The sequence below is a fragment of the Tympanuchus pallidicinctus genome, unplaced genomic scaffold (genome assembly GCF_026119805.1).
Source record: "Tympanuchus pallidicinctus isolate F22 unplaced genomic scaffold, pur_lepc_1.0 scaffold7, whole genome shotgun sequence".
Taxonomy (NCBI): domain Eukaryota; kingdom Metazoa; phylum Chordata; class Aves; order Galliformes; family Phasianidae; genus Tympanuchus; species Tympanuchus pallidicinctus.
In genome coordinates, this window is record NW_026294791.1 from 807,340 (window position 1) to 826,245 (window position 18,906).

The following is an 18,906-nucleotide window of genomic DNA, read 5'->3' on the forward strand; positions in this document are numbered from 1 at the left end:
CATCCCATCTCAGCCCCGTGCCACTCAAAGCCAGGCAGCCGCCCCACTTCCATGGGAGGCAGTGAAACATCTCAGCCTCAGCAAACAGCCCTGGGTTCTCCAGCTGGTGCCCTGGGATCTCAGGCAGCCTGAGGATGCAGCACAGAGGAGACACTTTGCTATAGGCTGAGCTGCAAGCCGTGAGACCGTTAAACACAAGCTGGTGCTGCACTTCCCACCTTCACTCAGAGCCCTGTGAAGGATCCGGCTCGTTAACGCACGGCACGTTAATGACTTCCACAACACCAACGGCTAAGGATCAAGGAGGTTTACTTTATTACTATAAATTGTTTCATGTTCTTAGACTTCACATATAAATATCCTGATGACAACTAAAAAGGCACATCTATGAAGACATCATGCACCTCATCTGTGTCCGTATTTTATTACAAGAACTATCATGTTCTCTGCACGGTCAGAAATAAAAGGCTAGAACTGGTTTTATGACATATACCTCTCTGTATTGACAAAATACTCAAAACAGTTGGTAAAAATTTACATTTCTACAAAGTCTAAAAAATGACACTGCATCTGTAAATGGCAAATTCACTTCTCCTATGGCCAAAGGGCAGATTAAAAAGCAGGCGGTCAGAGCCAGGGGATTCAAGAAGTTCAAGTGCCACTCACAGCTTCCTTCCCAGACTCGCTGTATGCACACAAAGCACTCGCTGCTTCCTGCTGCTGCGCCTTCCGTTCGCATCCTGAAGATAAAAGATCAATGGAAATACAAAAGGATTTACAAAGCCACGTTTCTTTTAAAAAGCATTTGCCCCTTCCTGCCATTCAGGCCCGTTCCCTCCGCTCGCAGCCACTCAGAGCTCCCTGCGGCAGAGCAGCTTTGTCACTGCGCTCGCAGCTCTTACCACAAGGGGGAGCTCTGACGGACTTTTTGCAGTAGGTGAGTGAAGAAAACAACGAGGTCAAGTCTCACACACTCAGCAGTGTAAATAAATACCAGTACAGTTTTATAGGAACAGGAGTATAAGTTTAAGGGTTTTATTATCAAAGTTCTGTAAAACAATTTCAGAAACTGTACATCAACATGGCACAGACTGTAGCCTACTTTTGTCTTTTTACCTGCACAAAAGTAAAAGCTGTTGAACTTCTGTAACTAAGAAAACTGCTTGCCTAACTACCTTGCATATAACGTGGAATCACTGTGTGCATAAGATTACTACTGCAGTGACAGCAACACAAATCAGTTTATACAACTTGAGATCAAGTAGAAAGTACATTATCAAGTAGACTTGCTTTTAAAAGCATACAAAGGTCAATTTTAAAATGCACTACCTTGTACCCACGGGTTCAGCTCACGAGCAGATAGAACAACCTGATTGGGAGAACTGCAATTACTACTGACTTGTAATCACCGGGCACTGATCAAGCAGGGATTCTCACTTCCCAAGCTGAAGCACAGAAGCTCAGAACCATTTACAGCTCGTCACTTCTTGCTGCCTGGGGTGGATGGGAACCAAGGGGTGAAAGACTGGAACCCACAGGTGGAAGTCAGCCCTCCAGAAGGTCAGTGCATTTTAACTTTGTCAAAGCCAGAACAAAACCCAGGGGGGAAAAAAACAAGGAAACAAAAACCAAAGACAAAACAAAAACCCCAAAAACAGAAGCCCAGCCACGTGGCTTAGAACAAAACAAACCCTACCTATGTCAGAATGCTTCTTTTCAGATGAACTGTCAATTTGTTTTTCTGTGTAGTCACACTTAAGACCCTTAAGGAGATCCACTGTATGTTGTAGGATTTTAGAACATTTAGGATGTTTCTGCCACAATCAACATGCAGTCAGTGCATTCCCTAAACTGCTCTATTACTGCAATGAATCAAAGTCTAGAAACACTATCATAAGTGAGCTGATTTACTACAGGAGATCATACAACAAACAGTCCATGCCTGCTGTAGATGCATGCAGCTTTTTACTTTTGCTTGAAGCATCACCAAGTTAGTAAAAATTGCTTGGCTACGCAATCCCTTTCGGCCATAACAAGGATGGTTACCTTTCTAGAAAGCTTTTGATGTGAGTTAGTATCAGGAGCCTTACAAACCATGTATAGCTTGGAGCTGTATACATCTAGATTTAGGATTAACAAGTACAGCATAAAAGAATCACACAGGAATGACACTGATGCACGTCTGCAGCCGTGTTCACTGCCAAGGCAAAATTCAGTCACTCATATCCATGTCCTCCTCGTGGTGATCATCCCCATTTACTTTGGACTCCCTTGCTGATTCGCCGCTTCCTTTCTCAGCCGCAGACTCCTTTACTTTCGGAGAAGAGGAATCTGCCATTTTCTTTTCTTCCTTTTTCTCCTTCTCGCTGTCATATCCCTGTTCCTCTTCATCATAATCCCTTGTGACCTGCTTTGCCGAGATAAGAAAACAAATTAAAACTTGCTTTCACAGCCCCTGAAGCACAAGGCCAGCTCTGCAGCAGAGGCGGGGAAGATAAACAGGTCCTTAAACATACTTTCACATCCTTATCGCTCTCAGATTTCCGTTCCCGATCCTTCTCTTTGTCTTTGCTTTTTTTTTTCTTGCTGGTTGACCGTTCCCTCTCATCTCTACTTCTCTCTTTGTCTTTATCCTTCTTTTTTTCCTTTTTATGCCTACAGTGATAAAATACGGAATGAAAACCACAATCACACCATTGCATGGACAGAACCCAAATTACGCCCAGACCGTCACCCGCAGTGCCTAAAAAATCCAAAGGCAGAACGAACTACGGGCAACGCAGTGCCACCTGCTTTCAGAAAACAACCAAACATCCCCACTCCTCAGCTCTGATCAAACACAGCCACCACAGAGCGACAGCTGCGCTTCTGCTAACAAAGCCAAACTCAGTGCTTCACTAAGGAACCGCCTGCTGGAGGGGAGACGATCAGGTGTCCAGCAGAAGTCAGCTGAGCAGCAGTGCACAGAGCCAAAGGTGCCGGCTGCCTGCTGCTCCTCCGCCCTGAACAGCCCTGGTGTGGAGCTCCTGGGTGCTGCTGTACAGAAGCTCCATTCCTGAAGCTCATTAAGTTATGCTAAAGGAGGCAGCGGATCCACTCCTCTCAAGGAGGCAGCTGACAGGGAGAAGAGACAAGCCGTGTTCGTGCCACCTGCAGTCCAACCCCACGGCGCTCTGTGCTTCCGTTCACGTTAGGAGTTTTGCCCTGGATGCATTTTTCAGCCAAGAGCTCACTGACCTTCTGGGAGATGGGGACCGTGACATTTTCCTTTTAGGTGACCTGGGCTTTTTAGGTGACCGTGTTCCACTCCTGCTTCTTCTGCGCCGTCTTTCTCTGCAGGAAAGAATCATTAAAGCCTTTGTTTGTTTTTAAGCTCCAAATACATCCGTGGCTCCAGAATGAGCTCTAGAGGTAGTAAATATGCAATATAAGTGGAAGCTGGTACCTACTGCCAGCAGTACTGCAAAGCCCACGCAGCTGCTATCAGCAGAGTGAGCCACTTGCTATTACACCACCACCTTAACGAAGAAACCGCTGCCCCATGTATCCCATCCCTGATTATCTCCACCCTACTAATTACAAGACTTATTTCCACTGATGTGGACCAGGTATGCTGGAAATAGAGAACCATCAGGTTTCCCACAAGTCTCCATACCTGCTTGTGCTTCTGGATCTCCTCGTTGTGCTGTAGCTCTTGGGGGGAGTCTTAGAACGTTTCTTTTCTTTCTCTTCTTTCTTTTTATCCCTGTCAGTAAAACAGACATTTATGTTAAGTCATTTGCAGGCTATTCAAGCAGCATTCGCTACTTCTGCTATACAGAAAAATGAATGAAGACACGACAGTTTCATTGCATAGCATATATTTTATCTTTTTTTTTCTAGTCACATCGATTTCGATAGACAAGAAACCCAAAAGACAATTGCCTATTAAGAAATATAAGAACAGTTTTGTTATGAAAACTACTGTGTGCAAACAGCACAAGATCTGTAAGCCTGGATGCCCACATTCCCTGTTTCCCAGAGGCAGCCCATGCAGAACCACAGCTAAGCCCAGTGCCTGGCAGCTCTGTGGAAAAGCACAGCCTGCACAGTGCACACAGCTGGCTGCACACACACAGGGCAAGATCTACAAGGACATAACAAGAGACTGCTGTTACTACAAAGCCACAGGTCCCTCTTTTAAATTAAACACCTGAATTTTACAACTCAATCACTAGCAAATAGACTACTGAAGGATTACCTGGTTTTGGATGTGCTCCTTGATCTTCTACTTCTCTCTCTGGAATGAGATCTCCTTCGCCTGGGACTTTTAGATCGCCTCCTGCTTCTTGATTTTGAATGGGACCTTCTCCTTGATCTGCTTCTTGACCGTCTACCAAAAGTGAGAGTTGAATACATGAAATGCTGATCAGATTCATGCTAACTGCGTTGCAGTGGAGGAAACAAAAAAAAAGAGTACAGAAAACCAAGCAACCAAACGAGTGGATTTTCAGCCAGCTCTCCTAACGCCCTGCTTGCAGGAAAATAGCAGACCTACTGGAGAGGAAAAGTGGCAAGTACTATTGAGGTGTGAAGAAATGTTTAGAACACCAAACCCAAATACTGACCTGATGGGCAAACAGCAAAGAAGTGCAAAGAGCAGGTCAGTTATAACAGCTTCACAAAGGCTGCTGGCACACGCTGTCTGACTGGGAGTTGACAAGCTGACATTACAAATAAGCCAACAGTACTTCTGCTTAGGCAGGTCAGCATTAACATCCTAGTCAGGATATGTGAGCAGATCAAACAGAATGTGCTGCACATACAAGAAACAAGCAGCCCACAGATTCTGAGCACAAATACCGGTGCTCACACAAGTCTCCCAGTGCTTGGTTTTAAGACAAGCTGTCATTTCCACATGAGCATGTTGGAAAGATATTGAAAAAAGAGGAGAGGTTTAAGGAAACGTCGTAAAACTGACTGCCTGCAACTGAAATGGTTGGCAGCAGTAAGAGCCGTGCAAAATCAAGGCTTGTGCTAAGCTGCTGCTTTTCTGAAATAAGTAGCCTGGTTTTTTAAACCAGCCCAAACTCACATAGGCAAGGAAGCCACATCAGCAGACGTGCTGCTCAGCTGCTCCTGAAGTTCTTGCTGCTGTAGTTTAAAGGATTTTTGAAGGCATTTTTGCAAGCATTGCTCTCCAACCCTTCCTACAGAAACAGGAGCAGGCCTTCATCCCACACTGCCGTTCAGGCAAACCACTCACAGCTTTCCTCACAACTCTCCCATGCCTCCAAGTGTCAGCTCCAAAGAAGTGATGCTGAACACATCGTTCCAGCAGTGCTGTTTTTGTTTTGCTTTTAGAAGCACATCCAGTAACTACCTGTGTCTGGATGAAGAAGGTGTCCTCCTCCTCCTCGAGCGCGATCTTGACCTTGAATGCCTTCTTTTTTCATCTTTTTTGTCTGGAGTTAAAAAGAAGAAGTTTCTTTTTTTAGTTTTATTTTAGTACCCAAGAACATTTTATAAAGAAAACCAAGTTGGACTTCACACTGTAGATGTAATGCAACAAAGAAGTTGAACTGCAGCTCTCCTTTTTCTCAGAAGAACAGATGACAAAGACAGGCATGAAATAAAAATCCACAAATTCAGGTGCAAAACTGAAGTCAAAATCCAGGAAATTTTTAATTTAAGCCACTTAGAGAATAGCAGCTGGAAGGCAATGAGGAGCTCTGTTAAAATCCCTTCTGCTAGCTTATGAGGGCTAAGGCACCTCTCAGATTGCTTTCAATTTGATCCAAGTTACTTCTCATTCCTACTGGGCACATCTGTGAACAAACTGCTGCAACACTCCTACACCTCATCACTGCAGAACTGAATCACACACACACAAAAAAAAGGAAAAGAAAGCATTGTCCACAGATCAGGAATTAAAAGAAAGGAAATCATTGCCAAGAGCAAACATAATCTGAGGTTAAGTCTCCCTGCATCTCCAGGACAGCTGCAGCACAGTGCAGCAATGAATGTGTTCACACCAGTGAATTAGAAATTCAGCCACCACAGAAGACAAAGGCATGAAACCAGTAGTGAACAGACATGATGTCCAACCACCTCCACGAATGAAGGATGCTACAATGGAAAATCACCTGGCTCTATAGCAGCAGAAATTAACGACTGTGCTTCTCGTACTCTTTTCATAGCTTCTTCTATTTCTTTACTGGAGGTATCTGATTTCAGACTTGGTGAAACAAGACCTGCAGCTACATGGTTCAACCTGGAGAACAAAAGCAGCAATTCAGGCATTCAGTATATTTATATATCCAAAACACACAAGCCCACAGCCCACACTGCCAGTTTGCAGCCTACCATTCAGGTAACAGAGAAATAAGCCTGTGATGGAGACAGCCGTACAAAACAGCAGCAAACATGGCTCTCAGTAAGCCATCAATAACAATAAATAAGGACTGTTATGCAGTCATTTACAGTTGCTGCTCATCTTGGCTCGTTCTCAGCCATATTGCTCTCCAGGGCTCTGTCTGCAAGCTGCACCATTACATCACAGGCACAAGAGCGACCAAAATTGCATACAGGAAACTTTTTGTCTCTAGCAAAATGAAATGGCAGAGACTGACTGGGTATTCTATATCTACAATAATTATTATTTCATTGACCCAAAGCAGAATAATCTTAGTTTAATGTCCTCTTCTCCCCACCAGAGCAGACAGAATCAGCAATGACCTCACAGCACGAGGTTTCTCCAACCTTAATTAGATCCAGTAGCACAGAGGTGGGGCTCTGAATCACAGGCATCATCCCAAAAGAAAGCGTTTCCCCAAGTACAACTGCTTGTAAGTAACAAAACTTACTTTGGATCCACTGTGCTCATCAGTTTGAGGAGTTGATCTGCTGCAAGAGACTGTGGGGGGGAACAAGTTAAAATCACGTTGGAAGAAGCACGTGCTGAAGATGCCAGTGTTCCACCAGCAGTGACCAAAGCAGCCTCTGCAAGCGAGCAGCCCCCCAACAAGTTACAGACAGACAGATGCACCGCTCTGTTTCAGAGCTTGGGGGGGATGAGCGGCTGCCTGCTGCATTTTGAGGACACTTTTTGTTCCCCAAAGAGCCAAGCAGCCTTTCCCAGACAGAATCAAAGCACTTCCAGATGAAAATGAACACTTATTCTATGCACAGGTTAGCTCACTGTTACTTCAAGAACACAGACTTAATTAGACACATGCCCAGCAGAAGCTCTCAGTGTCAACTTAAAAAACAAGCAGTTCCTCCACTCCAAGAATGGCATTAAGTTCTTTCTGCAGCACTTCAGTAAATGCAGGCATTACCACCTCTGCCACTTCCTGAACCAACAGTACGTTAACAAAGCAAAGCCTTTTGTTTCCAGCAGCCTCAACACAGAGAGGCAGCCACTGCAGAACCCAGTCTTGCAGTCCAACTGGCTTAATGGACAAAGGAAATAATCATTCCAAATGTATATTTTTCTAAAAAGCATTTTAAAATGCTTATTTTTTCCTTCTTTCATTTCCATGTTGGTATTATTTGCATTTGTTGGCAAACGAGGCTTGCATAAATAGAATGCTAGATGAGGAATTTCCTCAGCACTGCAATTAATAAATGCTTCTTTCATCTGTAGGTTATGCTCTCCATGCAGTGCCTGGTTCTCACACCTCAGACATTAACTCAGTGTTCTACTCACTGTTTCTTAGTACTCACAATCTTTTTTCTTTTCCCCAGTTACAAAGCCACAATCTAACCAAGTCTTGGTGTTTCCTACCAGTACAGAATGAAGGAGCCAACCATCATTTTTTACTGCTGATCTGTCACAAGACAGACTCACAGGATGGTAATGATGCATCCGAAGCATTCCACTGTTCATCTCAAACTATTCATAGGTTCTTGTAGCACTGAATGTAAAAGTACTGCAGATACCATTTCTTCTAAAGAGGAAAATCAATCATGGGGTTTTCAGACAGTGGCTGCTGAACTGATGTAACTGAAAATTGCTTTTCATTGGAGAAGAGGGCAGCAAAAAAAGCCAAATTCCAGATCTTGAGCTTGTTATTTAATACAGTGGTGACACCTAAGAGAACGTGCGACACACCTGAGAGTTTAAGTTTGCTCCAGGAAGCCCGAGAGCAGCAAGGGCAGGATCGAGAGCAGGAGCTCCGAGAGCAGCTAAAGGAACAGCACCAATCTGTAACAAAGGCAGCAATTAGAGCAACGTTCAACCGATACAAACCCTTAAAAGTCTCCACACGATCCATAAATATCCTAACGTGAAGCTGTCAGGGGTTACCAGGGAAATTCACTCGAAGTTTCTGAGCCAGTGACCTCATTCTTCCGTAACTTTGCCCAGGATTCAAAGCCCAGCTCTGAGCTCCTGAACAACTCAGTGCGAGTTCATCTTTCACAGTCACAAATGAGAGAAGTCACACGCAGGAGCGCAAAAAGCACAAGCTGAAGAAGATCTGAAAAACGCAGAGCTAATGAAGCCTTCTACCCTTACAGATCTGCCTCCTGCACTTTGCTTCTGTGCTCTAATAAGATGTGTTGGACTTTTTATTCTGTAATATACATGTGTTTTTTTATTGTTCATCTTCCACATGATTTCTGTGTATTTAAAGAGCAAACGCACGCTGTGACTTTCTCCTCCCTCAGCTGAATGTTACTGGAAGTTATTTCTCCACAGCACAACGCTCTCTTGAAATGCAGGAATTTCAGCTCCACCCATAAGGTCTCTGCTCCTCTCAGGTCTGTCAGTAAGCGAACAGTGGAGAGAAAAGAGAGCTGAGGTGCAGACGGAGCTGTGAGACTCCTGCACGGCACACAGGGAAGGGAAGCACTCCTAGCAGCTCATCAACATGCTGACAGAAACCGTATCGGAGCGCTGCAACAACGCCCTCCATAAGGAGCCCAAGCTCAGACACTCCGTGCCTCGGCATCGGCACGACAGTGGCTCTGACTGGAAACCAACAGCTGGCAAGAAGCAAGCGAGCGGCCAGGTGGGTTCCCTTCATCCGACCAACCAGAAAGCCTACCTGAGAAAGTGGGTTGGGAGTAGGCAGGAGTCCACCTCCAGGCAGCAGACCTGCCACAGCATTGGCTGGTGCCAAGAGAGACAAAGCCTTAGTCTCATCAGGAATGACTCCTGCAGAGAAATAGCCGGGCATTAGAATGCATCCTTTTTCTAAAGCAGAAAATACACAAATACACCCAAGAAAATGTCTCCCTGATACACCACCTGAGTTTGTTGAAAGTACTTATGTTTGCTAAAATACAAAGCTTGATGGCTATTAATATTTATCATTAATTTTTTTTTTTTGTCAGAATGAAACTTCAATGCGTGAAAATCTGACTGTTCCTTTTTCTCTACAAATGGTTAAGTATCTAGAGCAAAAAAAAAATAGCACAATACACACTACTTTTTTGTTAACACTGCCAAGATTTCATCACCTGTACTCGATTTTTAAGTCATGAACCAAACGTAAGCAAGCACAGTCGGTTCTCCAGGGGTGTGCTCTCAACTTTCAAAAGCTGTTTTATGAACAACGACTCGTGTCGGCTGCTTCACTACAAAGCACACAGAAAAATCAAGATACACAAGACAAAAAAAGTTTGATTTAGGGGTTAATAATATGGTACAGTTCACTATGTTTTCTTTTACACCTACCACATCAAATTTGTCAAACTTAAAGAGAAGGTACGGCAATATCTTTTGCTGAATCAAGCGTAGGGCTTTTGCTGACTTGTCAAATAAAAAGGACAGGCCCTGCAGATCTTCCCATACGGGCTGTGTGTGAGTGTCTGCGGGTGCATACGTACAGTACGTCGTGGCACATTCCTTACCTGTGCAGTAAAATGCTTATGTTCCAATATGTGCCATGCTTATTGTACCAACAATGCTGCTACGGAAGAAACTTCTGGCCCCAAATCTTGCAGCCAACTAAGACAAGCGTCTTACTGCACTGCCTGCTCTGCACGGATAATTTGAAGGCTCCTACCACGAAACAAGTACTTATGCAGGTGCTTTACATTCTATCCAACAGCAAAAGCCCTATACAGATGGATTAATTTGTTAATGTGCCCAAGCCCCCAAAATGAGAGTTCAATAAAACAATTTTACTAAATATTTGCAAATACCAGTAGTGTTTCTGTAATACATATTAAGAAACTGCATCTCATCATAAAACATACAATATGTACAGGGCACTTAAGAGAAACTGGATAAGCTGCAGAAGAAAACTGTTGGGTGGTATTTTCAGCAGGGCCTGGTATATAGTTCAGGCTGAACCAGGGAAAAGAACTGTAAAACACAACAACAAAAAAGAAAAACCACTGTTAAATAAAGGTAATGGTTCCTCCCACCTATACTGAGAAGTGCCGATAATACAAACAAATGTACAACACACAGCACTGTTATCTGGCTCGTGTCATTGAGCTGCCATCAATTTAGATACCAAAAGTTACGGAGGGAGAGGAGGGGAAAAAGGTCACTTAGATAAAGGGCATTAAGGCATAAATATATTAACATACCTACAGAGAGATTATGGGGTAATTTCGCATGCAAAATTATGTCTCAGAGGATATTTATCAATTACAGCTAAACATTTCAAGTTAGTGCAGCTACAACATTTCCGGCAGCTAGACACAAATCCTCACTCATCTCCAGACACCTCAGAGAAGATCTGCATTCATTAAAAAAAAATCATGCATCTGATCCTCTACTCGTTTCTTAAAAAAGTATTTAGAAATAAATAAACTACAATTTTAAAAAAGCAATGAGGCCCCTCACCAGTTAATTTTCATGCTTCAAGAGCTTTTTTTACTGCTGCTTTGTTAGAACCATGAAATACTGTATGAATATGTAGAAATGAAAGAAAAAGAAACAGACAAAAGAAACAAACATTAACCAAAGAACCTAGATACCCCCCCAGCCATCTTTAATCTTAGAGTTCCTTCCAAATCTAGGAATATCACAGTGAAAATTACAATGAAGACTAAACCTTACCGTAGACTTTGTGTATAGCTCTACAACACAAAGCAACAGCCAACACCAAAATGTCTGTGTGTGCTAAAACTGGAGTGCGCTTGTGATGTATGGGATAATTATTGCACTAGACAGATAATAAACATTTACTTTAGCGACAGGCAATATTAAAACAGAATTATCACAGCAGAAAATAGGAGGCGTGAGGGCCCGGTTCAGCACAGCAGTTGAGATCTGCCTGACTTTCAGCACATGAGCAATTTCACCGTGCTTTGAAGGATCTCTTAAGTAACGCGTTGAACTGGGAGCCGGCAGCACGCAGCCAGAGCGCAGCCTTGCTCCCGTGCAGGGGCAGAAGCCCGTGGTTACCAAACGAGGGCAGAGCCTTACTGGCTGAGCACGCGGCTGCGATGTGCCACATCCTCGTGACAGAACTGCTCACACTCCGAATCTCTGCAGTACCATAAGGAACAGCCCATGAGGAACTCTGTGACTTAAAGAGGCCCGTTAAAATGCAACTTTAAACAAGACTGAAACTACTGGGCAGAGTTTTTGACGTGCCAGCTTTACCCACGTGCAGCACAATGGACGAGTCAGACTGACAGAGGTATCGTTTTTATCCTTGCTGGAAAAGCTAAATGCTGACATCTGCCAGCACGGGCCTTGCAGAACGTTTTGGTACGGACTGATGGACTGTTACTAGGTCATGCTTTCATACAAAGAGGAGACCGAGATGCCTCTCCACTACACTGTAATACCTGGAGCAGGGAAAGCAGAAGCAGTAACTCCACAGCAATTTCTGAATGTGCTCTGCACTCCCCAAAGCAGCATGTCTCAACCAAAGGTCACGCTGCAGATTCCTACGTTCCAGAAATTGAGTTTCCATCTCTCTTACATTGCAGGAATACAAAGACAAGACGGTTCCCCGGGCCTCCAAAGACATCCTCATAGCATTACAGTGTCGTGATAAAAGGTCTGAACACAGACCGTACACCACATTTATTACTGTAGCATGACTTAATCTGCAGAGGTGGTATTTAATTCAAGCCATTTGGGAAAACCCATTATTTCAGAAGTAAATCAGTACAAGAAAACAGTACAATGGAAATCAATTACTTCTAAAGCAAGTCTAGAAGAGTTTAATAAGACTTCTGCAAGAAGAGGTGTCTTCTCAGCACAGTTTTTAAGTTCCAAAAACCCTGCTCATTGCCTTTCAAATTACTGTAACACCCTAAAATGTAAAAATAAAAAGAAGAAGAGAAAATGTAGTTAACAAGTGGTTACACCAGGAAAACACTTGGGGACTTGAGTGCTTGCTGGCCTTTAGTTAATGTCTAGAATCCCCTGTAGCTGCAGAGGACCCACTGTTTTTCAGTCATCTGGAAGGGCTTTGCATTTGCCTTCTCCACTACAAAAATCACACACACAAATAACAGAGAGAAGAGTTTATTATTTAGTGAAATTCTATTAAAATATAGCATGGCTGAACAAGAAAACTTGGAATAAAAACTATTACCAGTGCCCATGTGGCACCTGTCGGAAGATCTCACTTTCAAATTCAATCCTGACTACTGAAACCCTTGGTATACTGGAGTTCACAATGAGAGTGAATGAATGGCTTTTCAGGGAAGCTCCCCACCGGGTGCAAGGCAGCTCATGCCAAAGAGGTGTTGGCTGCTCTCCCGTGGACTCTCGGGGAGGGAGAAACATTCTCGTGAAGAGATTCACCCACAGGTGAATAAGGCAAAATCTCCCTTGAGCGTTGGCCTGTTTGCAGAACTCCATTGAGGAAAATGTCTCACTGACATCAATAAAGAGCACAATTTGCAAGCAATTCTGCCTAAACTGTTCATATTCTAATCTTAAGACACACAAAACCAGTCAGAGGCAAGCTTCCCGTTTTCATTCAGCACCGCTAAATAAAAGCGGTTTGTAGCCCAGGAGCCCATTGCAATATACCAAGGGTTTTTAAACGTTAATGGCCGTACGTCTGGCATTTTCCTAACGCTCATTTTTGCCAACTACACTGGAACAAAATGTCATCATATGCTGGCTTCATAGACCAGTAAACAATTCACAAACCTTCTGCATACGGAACGACTATCAGCGCTCTGTCGACGAACACCGTGTTCGTCAGGTGCTGGGCCACAACCGCCGAGTCGGGATCGTGGAACTTTACAAAGCACACACGGGATGACACGGGCAAAGGAGAGTCACTGGAAAACAAGGAGAGAAAGCAATGAGATGAAACCAAGTCGGTCGTGAGGAGACATCATGCTACCTGCTCTTGCCTGTCACTGAACCGGAAAGTCAGATGGGTTTATAGAAGAAATCACACGGAGTGAAGACGCTCTCTTATGAAATTACAGAAATAATCCCACTGCCTTGTTTGTAACTGAAAATGAATTCCATTGTGCAGGGTATATCTATGGCAGTCACCTACGGGCAAATTAGTTCTCATTACTTATCTGTAAGAAAGGAAGGAGACAAATAAATGACAAATAAATGTCAACAAGGTCTCTAGGGAGCTGAACAGGAGGGGAACAGCTGTTTGTGAGGGTGGATGGTGACAGGACAAGGGGGAATGGTTTGAAGTGAGACAAGGGAGCTTTAGGTTGGGTATTAGGAGGAAGTTTTTCACCCAGAGGGTGGTGAGGCACTGGAACAGGCTGCCCAAGGAGGCTGTGGATGCCCCATTCCTGTAGGCATTCAAGGCCAGGCTGGATGTGGCTCTGGGCAGCCTGGGCTGCTGGTTGGTGACCTGCACACAGCAGGGGTTGGAACTGATGAGCGTTGTGCTCCTTTGCAACCCAGGCTGTTCTGTGATTCTATGAAATACTTTACTCAAGGACAACAGAGCTATCTTACATATATACTGCAGAAGCCCTCAGAAATGGGAGCTGTGTACTCTCTGCTTTAGCACCCAGATTAGATTTTTGAAGTAAACTATAAAGAAGGCAGTGATTAAAATACAATTATTTTACTTCTTAACACTGTTTCATGAATGCTTCTAGCCCAAACTTCACTGTGCTTCTCCGTGTTGCCAAACACACGCACAGAACCCACCCATCTCCCTTCAGAGGGAGGCACGCTGCTCAGAACATGCCTGTTATTCAACAGTAACAGAACAAAACCAAACAGGACTGTCACGTAGGCAGTGCTATAGATGAAATCACACAAAAGGGCAAAGAGCTCCTGGACAGCCAACCTGTAACCATAAGCCTCTTGGCAAGACGGGCCCTGCCTACTGCACAGCTCAGAGTGAGCGCCTCAACAGGGCTGTGCAAAAATCCCAGGTATGGAAAATCCAAAAGAGAACGTGGAAAATTTGAGTCCATTTAAAGACTAGGAAGATCTCCTTCTTACAAGAGTAAGAAAGCACGGCAGGCTGTGCAAGCCCCGGGGGAAAACAACGACAACAGAAAGAATGAAGGCAAAATCAACTCAGTAAAGTTCCAAAATAGATTTCCAAAAGTCCACACTGTATGAAAACTGCAAATTTTCCTTTAGTCACTGATTCAAATTACATGACAGGAAAAGAAAATGTTATGCAGACAGAACTGCACAGCAGGTGAGGTAAGAGCTGCCTACAGAAGATTCACAGCAGGCACAGGAAGCAGCATCAAGTCCCTAATGCTGTGCTTCCCAACCAGGGCCAGGCTGCTCCCAGCTCTCAGGCAGCAACCAGCAGAGGAGCCAGCTGTCAAGAACACTCCCCGAGTCTTCATCACACTGACCTGCCTTTGCCAACCAGCACCCAGAGACAATTAACAGGACAGTTTTGAAAATGCATCCCACTGCCAGACTGTTCTATCTGGAAAACTGACCAAGTCTTTCATCACTTAAAACAGGGATTATCACAATTCAGGAGAAAGAAGAATGATATGAAGTACAAAATGACACCTTTTTCCTTCCATCAGTGCCAATGCCAACAACTAGCTAACCTTCATCACCACCAAGCAAAGGAATCACAGAATCACAGAATTGTAGGGGTTGGAAGGGAACTCCAGAGATCATCGAGTCCAACCCCCCTGCTGAGACACACAATGATTTCCTGTGTCTCAACAACGTCTCAGTTCTGACCCACATCAGGACAGCTGGGCATTCCAGCCCTCACCTCCCAAACCCCCACATACTTCCTTCCAAGTTCCCCCACATCACAGTCTGCTTTTCAAATACATCATATTTCTGAAGGCATTTTCCTGCTGCTTACACCAACACTGCTGCTGCTCTAACATTCAGGCTGCAATGAATAGTGGGCAAGTAGGAGATGTCTTTCAGCATCACCATATTCATAGTAGGGTGGGAAGAACCAGAGTAGCAACACCCACCCATGCTCCTCACTTTGCAACAGGAGTTGTCATCCTTTTCCCAGCACAGCAACTATGCAGCACTGAGAACCAAGCAAAGCTGCTCTTCTGAGGAGAGTTGTTGCCTTACTGTCACTTGCAATTATTACAGAGAAGGCAAAAGATTTTGCCAATTACCACCACATCCAAATTACAAAGTCAAAATATACACTCCTAATTTTATCATTCTCTCACTCTGTAGATTAGATTTTCCAGCAAATACGTTTTCCTCTTGATAAATTTCTCTGTTTGCTGCACTGGATCACTCATCCACCAACAGGACCAGAATCCACACTGATTTCTGCATCCACATTTCAGAGCAGAAATGTACGTTCTGATAGAAGGACAGCCTCCACATGGTAAACAAGACATGCTGAGATCATCTTCTAAACATGTGTGCAGAAATGTTTTTAAAATATTCCTATGTGGATGCATACAATATAATTTAATTTTCTATATTATATATCCTGTACGATTTTGTTACACATGGTACACACGTACATTTTGTAAGCTCTGCCAGAAGCCCATTCCCTCCACTTCTGCCCATCTCAGAGTCAGGATCTCAAGTTTATAGGAGAAGGAACAGCAGAGCCTCCAGCGCAGAGGAAAGAACCCACAGTGTGGGCAAATACTCTTCTCCCCTGGGCTTCCAACGAAACCAGACACCCCAAGCACCCCTCCCACCATCCATCACCCAGTGTGGCCACACCTCCCGGCACAGCGCGGCGCACAGCGCGGCACCTCCGCACCGACAGAGGCACAAAGGGAGCAACAGGAAAAATCCTCACCACCACCAAGTTAAAAAAGCAATCCCAGCCTGAAAAAAAGCCTTTTCCAACTTCAACTGCACAACCTTACCTCATTTAAACAGCATACAGAGTTTTTAAGTAAAGCCAGTTTTCCATTAAGATACAACACAGTTCACTCCAACAGCTATTCAGTTATCTTCTGCATCTCCTGTGCCAGACCCATTTTGTTACACTACATTTCCTGTTCTCTATTGACCACCTCAGTGGTTTTTCTACAACTTCCAACACAAAGGGCTAAGATCTTCACAGCAACCCTAAGGGATGATGCTGCATTATCCTCTTTCATTTAGAGATCTGAAACACAAAAGAAATATAGGCCAAACGTTCTCAGTGACCTTTAATGCTTTGAGACATCTGGGATCTCAGGTTATTCACACCACTTTGCCTCCTCCTCCGCCAGCACAGAGCCCTCCCTGACACAGCTGTGAGAGCCACAATACCAGTGCCACAACAAAGGAGGCAGAAGTGAGCTGGGAAGAGCAGGAGCTCAGCGTGCAGAAACATCCTTACACTAGGATGTGCCAAAAGGATGCCTTGAAGATACTAGCTATCTCCCAGCGTCCAACGCATCCAACAGACAAGAGGATACAATTCAAAGCTCTCCAAAGCCACCTTATCTCTCCTGTAACCCAGTCCTCGGGTACATGCATGGCAGACTTCAACGCAATCCAGGGCAGATCCACCAGCTGCACTGAGCAAGGTCCTACAGGGCCAGCAATTCACACGTTTGTGCAACAGAGCCAAGTCAAGCACAGCTGGCTGCCTCAGCTACGGTAACAAAGTTGCTGGGCTGAGCTTTGTTCCCTTCTGAAACAGCAGAAGTGATTCTTTAACGTATGAAGTTAATATGTAGCTAAACCAGCACAAAGCTTCGGGAACAGACTTTACCAACAATAACCTCTCCTGAAAAACCAGCCAACACCTGCAAATGCCAAGCAGCACACTCAGTGATCGCATCTGTTTAAATGCAGTTGGCTGTGCTGAGCACCACGGGCTCTGCCATCACACACAGCTACCCGGCTGCTAACAAAGCAGCGCTCGTACCCGCCGCTGCCTCTGCTTCAGTCACACACTGCCCTTCCTTCCACGTTCTCTTCTCCAGCACTGACTTTCCAGCAGCCGACCCAACCCGCACAGCACCCACAGTCTGCACAGCAGGACATGTAGACCTGCTTGCAGGGATCGAAGACCAAACGACGAAAAACGAGGCCGCCTCGCAGCAGGCTGTCCCACTACGGTTAAACACCGTAGCACCGGCCGCCGGTTTTGCAGTGAACTTTTAGCAAGGATCGAGTGGAAAACACTCGTTTTAAGGCTCGCCCTCAGCTCCGAAACTCAGTCCCACAACGAGGGGAGCCCGCAGAACCGCGGCCCGGCAGGCTCCGAGGCCGGCAGCGCTTCCAGGAGGGCGGCGGAGCAGGGCGGGAGCGGCCGCCGGGCCGCGGGCACGGAGGCGGGCGCAGGGAGGGGGGCGGAGGCAGACGGGCCTAGGGCGGCGGACTCACTCCGGGGGGAAGAGGCGCAGCTCCTCGATCTTTCCGAGGAAACCGAAGAGCGTCCGCATCTGCTCGGAGCTGGCGCTGGGGGAGACGTTGGTGACCTGGATCACGTCGGTGCCGCTGCTCGAGGCCATCGCGCCGGAGCTACAAACACACCGCGGGGGGAGAGAAGGGAGAAGAGCGCGTCAAGGCCCGAGCGGCCCCCGGCTGCGCCCTCCGGGCCGGGCGGGCCTCCCGCGGACCGCGGCCTGGCGCAGAAGCTCCGCCGCGCAGCGCGGCCGCCTCACCAGCCTGCCTGGGCCGCAGTATCCCACAATCCCCCGCCGCCGCCCCCGCGCAGGCGCAGCGCGCGCGCCCCGCCGACCCACGCAGCCTCGCGGCGCGGAGCGCAGGCGACCGCGCATGCGCACGCGCGCGTCCCTTGCCCCGCCCGGGAAGGCACGGGAACGGCGCCTGCGCAGCCGTGTGGAGAGCGTCGCTCCGCCTCCGCGCACGCGTACTGGGTGCTCAGGGGCGCGCGGGACGCATCGCACACGCGCGGAGCGGGGATGGGGCCGGCGGCTGCGAGGCGTTTGGCGTCGTGTTCGTGCGTCGGGACGGCTCTGAAGGCTTCGGCGGTGCCGCTGAGTCCCACGCGTCCTCTGTGCGACCTCCGCGCTCTGCTCCGTCCCTAACGGAGCGGGCGGGCGGGCGGGCCCTGTGCTATCCGTGCTGAACGAGCAGCCGCCGAGGCGCTGCCGTGGGAGCGGCCCTGCTCGCTGCCGGCCGCCTGCGGGCTGTCCCACAGGGGTGGGCGGCTCTGCTGTGTGCACACACTGCCGTCAGTGCGCTGAGTGCTGCGGAGCAATGGCTGATACTCAGCTACACGGCGAGCGGTTGCGCGTTTCCCAGTTATTTCCCAAAGTGCGTAAAGGTGCTCCTTTAGTAGTGATCGCTAGTAATTCGGGAAGTTGGCCGTTCCCATTTGTTGTCACGATGGCAGAGCTGGCCGGCTCCAGCTTTGCTCCTGCCCACAGATTTTCCTCTCACAGGGACAAACTAAACGTAACTCGGACACTCGGTGCTTTGGGAAATACGCAGTGGGAAAGCTCAGTGTTTCCCTGTGCAATATTGCCCAGGGAAGCCAATGAACTAAGGAGCAGTGGTTAAAAATGAGAAAGACCAAGCCTGCTATCAGAAGCAAGTGCCTGACAGGCGGTGGGCTCTCAGGCCATGTGCTCACTGACCCACGCTGGTGTTTAGCACCAAACACTGCTCACAAGTCCAAT

The 18,906-nt window shown here is 46.4% G+C and overlaps 1 protein-coding gene across 2 annotated transcripts; it reads right to left on the reverse strand.

The window, feature by feature from the left end:
• Window positions 1-292: 292 nt before the first annotated feature.
• Window positions 293-18,277, reverse strand: SRSF11 (serine and arginine rich splicing factor 11). 2 transcript variants are annotated; one of them, XM_052666903.1, is made up of 13 exons: window positions 17,926-18,277; window positions 17,645-17,782; window positions 13,064-13,197; window positions 9,033-9,142; window positions 8,096-8,188; window positions 6,846-6,895; window positions 6,126-6,253; window positions 5,363-5,444; window positions 4,241-4,372; window positions 3,656-3,745; window positions 3,238-3,333; window positions 2,517-2,655; window positions 293-2,410 (listed from the first exon to the last, which is right to left on the reverse strand). In XM_052666903.1, the coding sequence occupies exons 2-13, from the start codon at window positions 17,770-17,772 to the stop codon at window positions 2,213-2,215; spliced, it is 1,380 nt and encodes a 459-aa protein (XP_052522863.1). In that variant the 5' UTR covers window positions 17,773-17,782; window positions 17,926-18,277; the 3' UTR covers window positions 293-2,212. The 2 variants fall into 2 exon arrangements, with proteins under 2 accessions (XP_052522863.1, XP_052522862.1); XM_052666902.1 differs by having other exon boundaries at window positions 293-2,407; window positions 17,926-18,017.
• Between the last annotated feature and the right edge of the window lie 629 nt (window positions 18,278-18,906).

Bases quoted from the DNA above. Each gene is read 5' to 3' on its own strand.
- SRSF11 (XM_052666903.1), bottom strand. From the start codon at position 17,772: ATGGCCTCGAGCAGCGGCACCGACGTGATCCAGGTCACCAACGTCTCC. The intron at 13,198-17,644 runs GTGAGTCCGCCG...CTTGTTTTCCAG, and splicing joins CTGCGCCTCTTCCCCCCGGA to TGACTCTCCTTTGCCCGTGT. The intron at 2,411-2,516 runs GTATGTTTAAGG...ATCTCGGCAAAG, and splicing joins AGAGCGATAAGGATGTGAAA to CAGGTCACAAGGGATTATGA.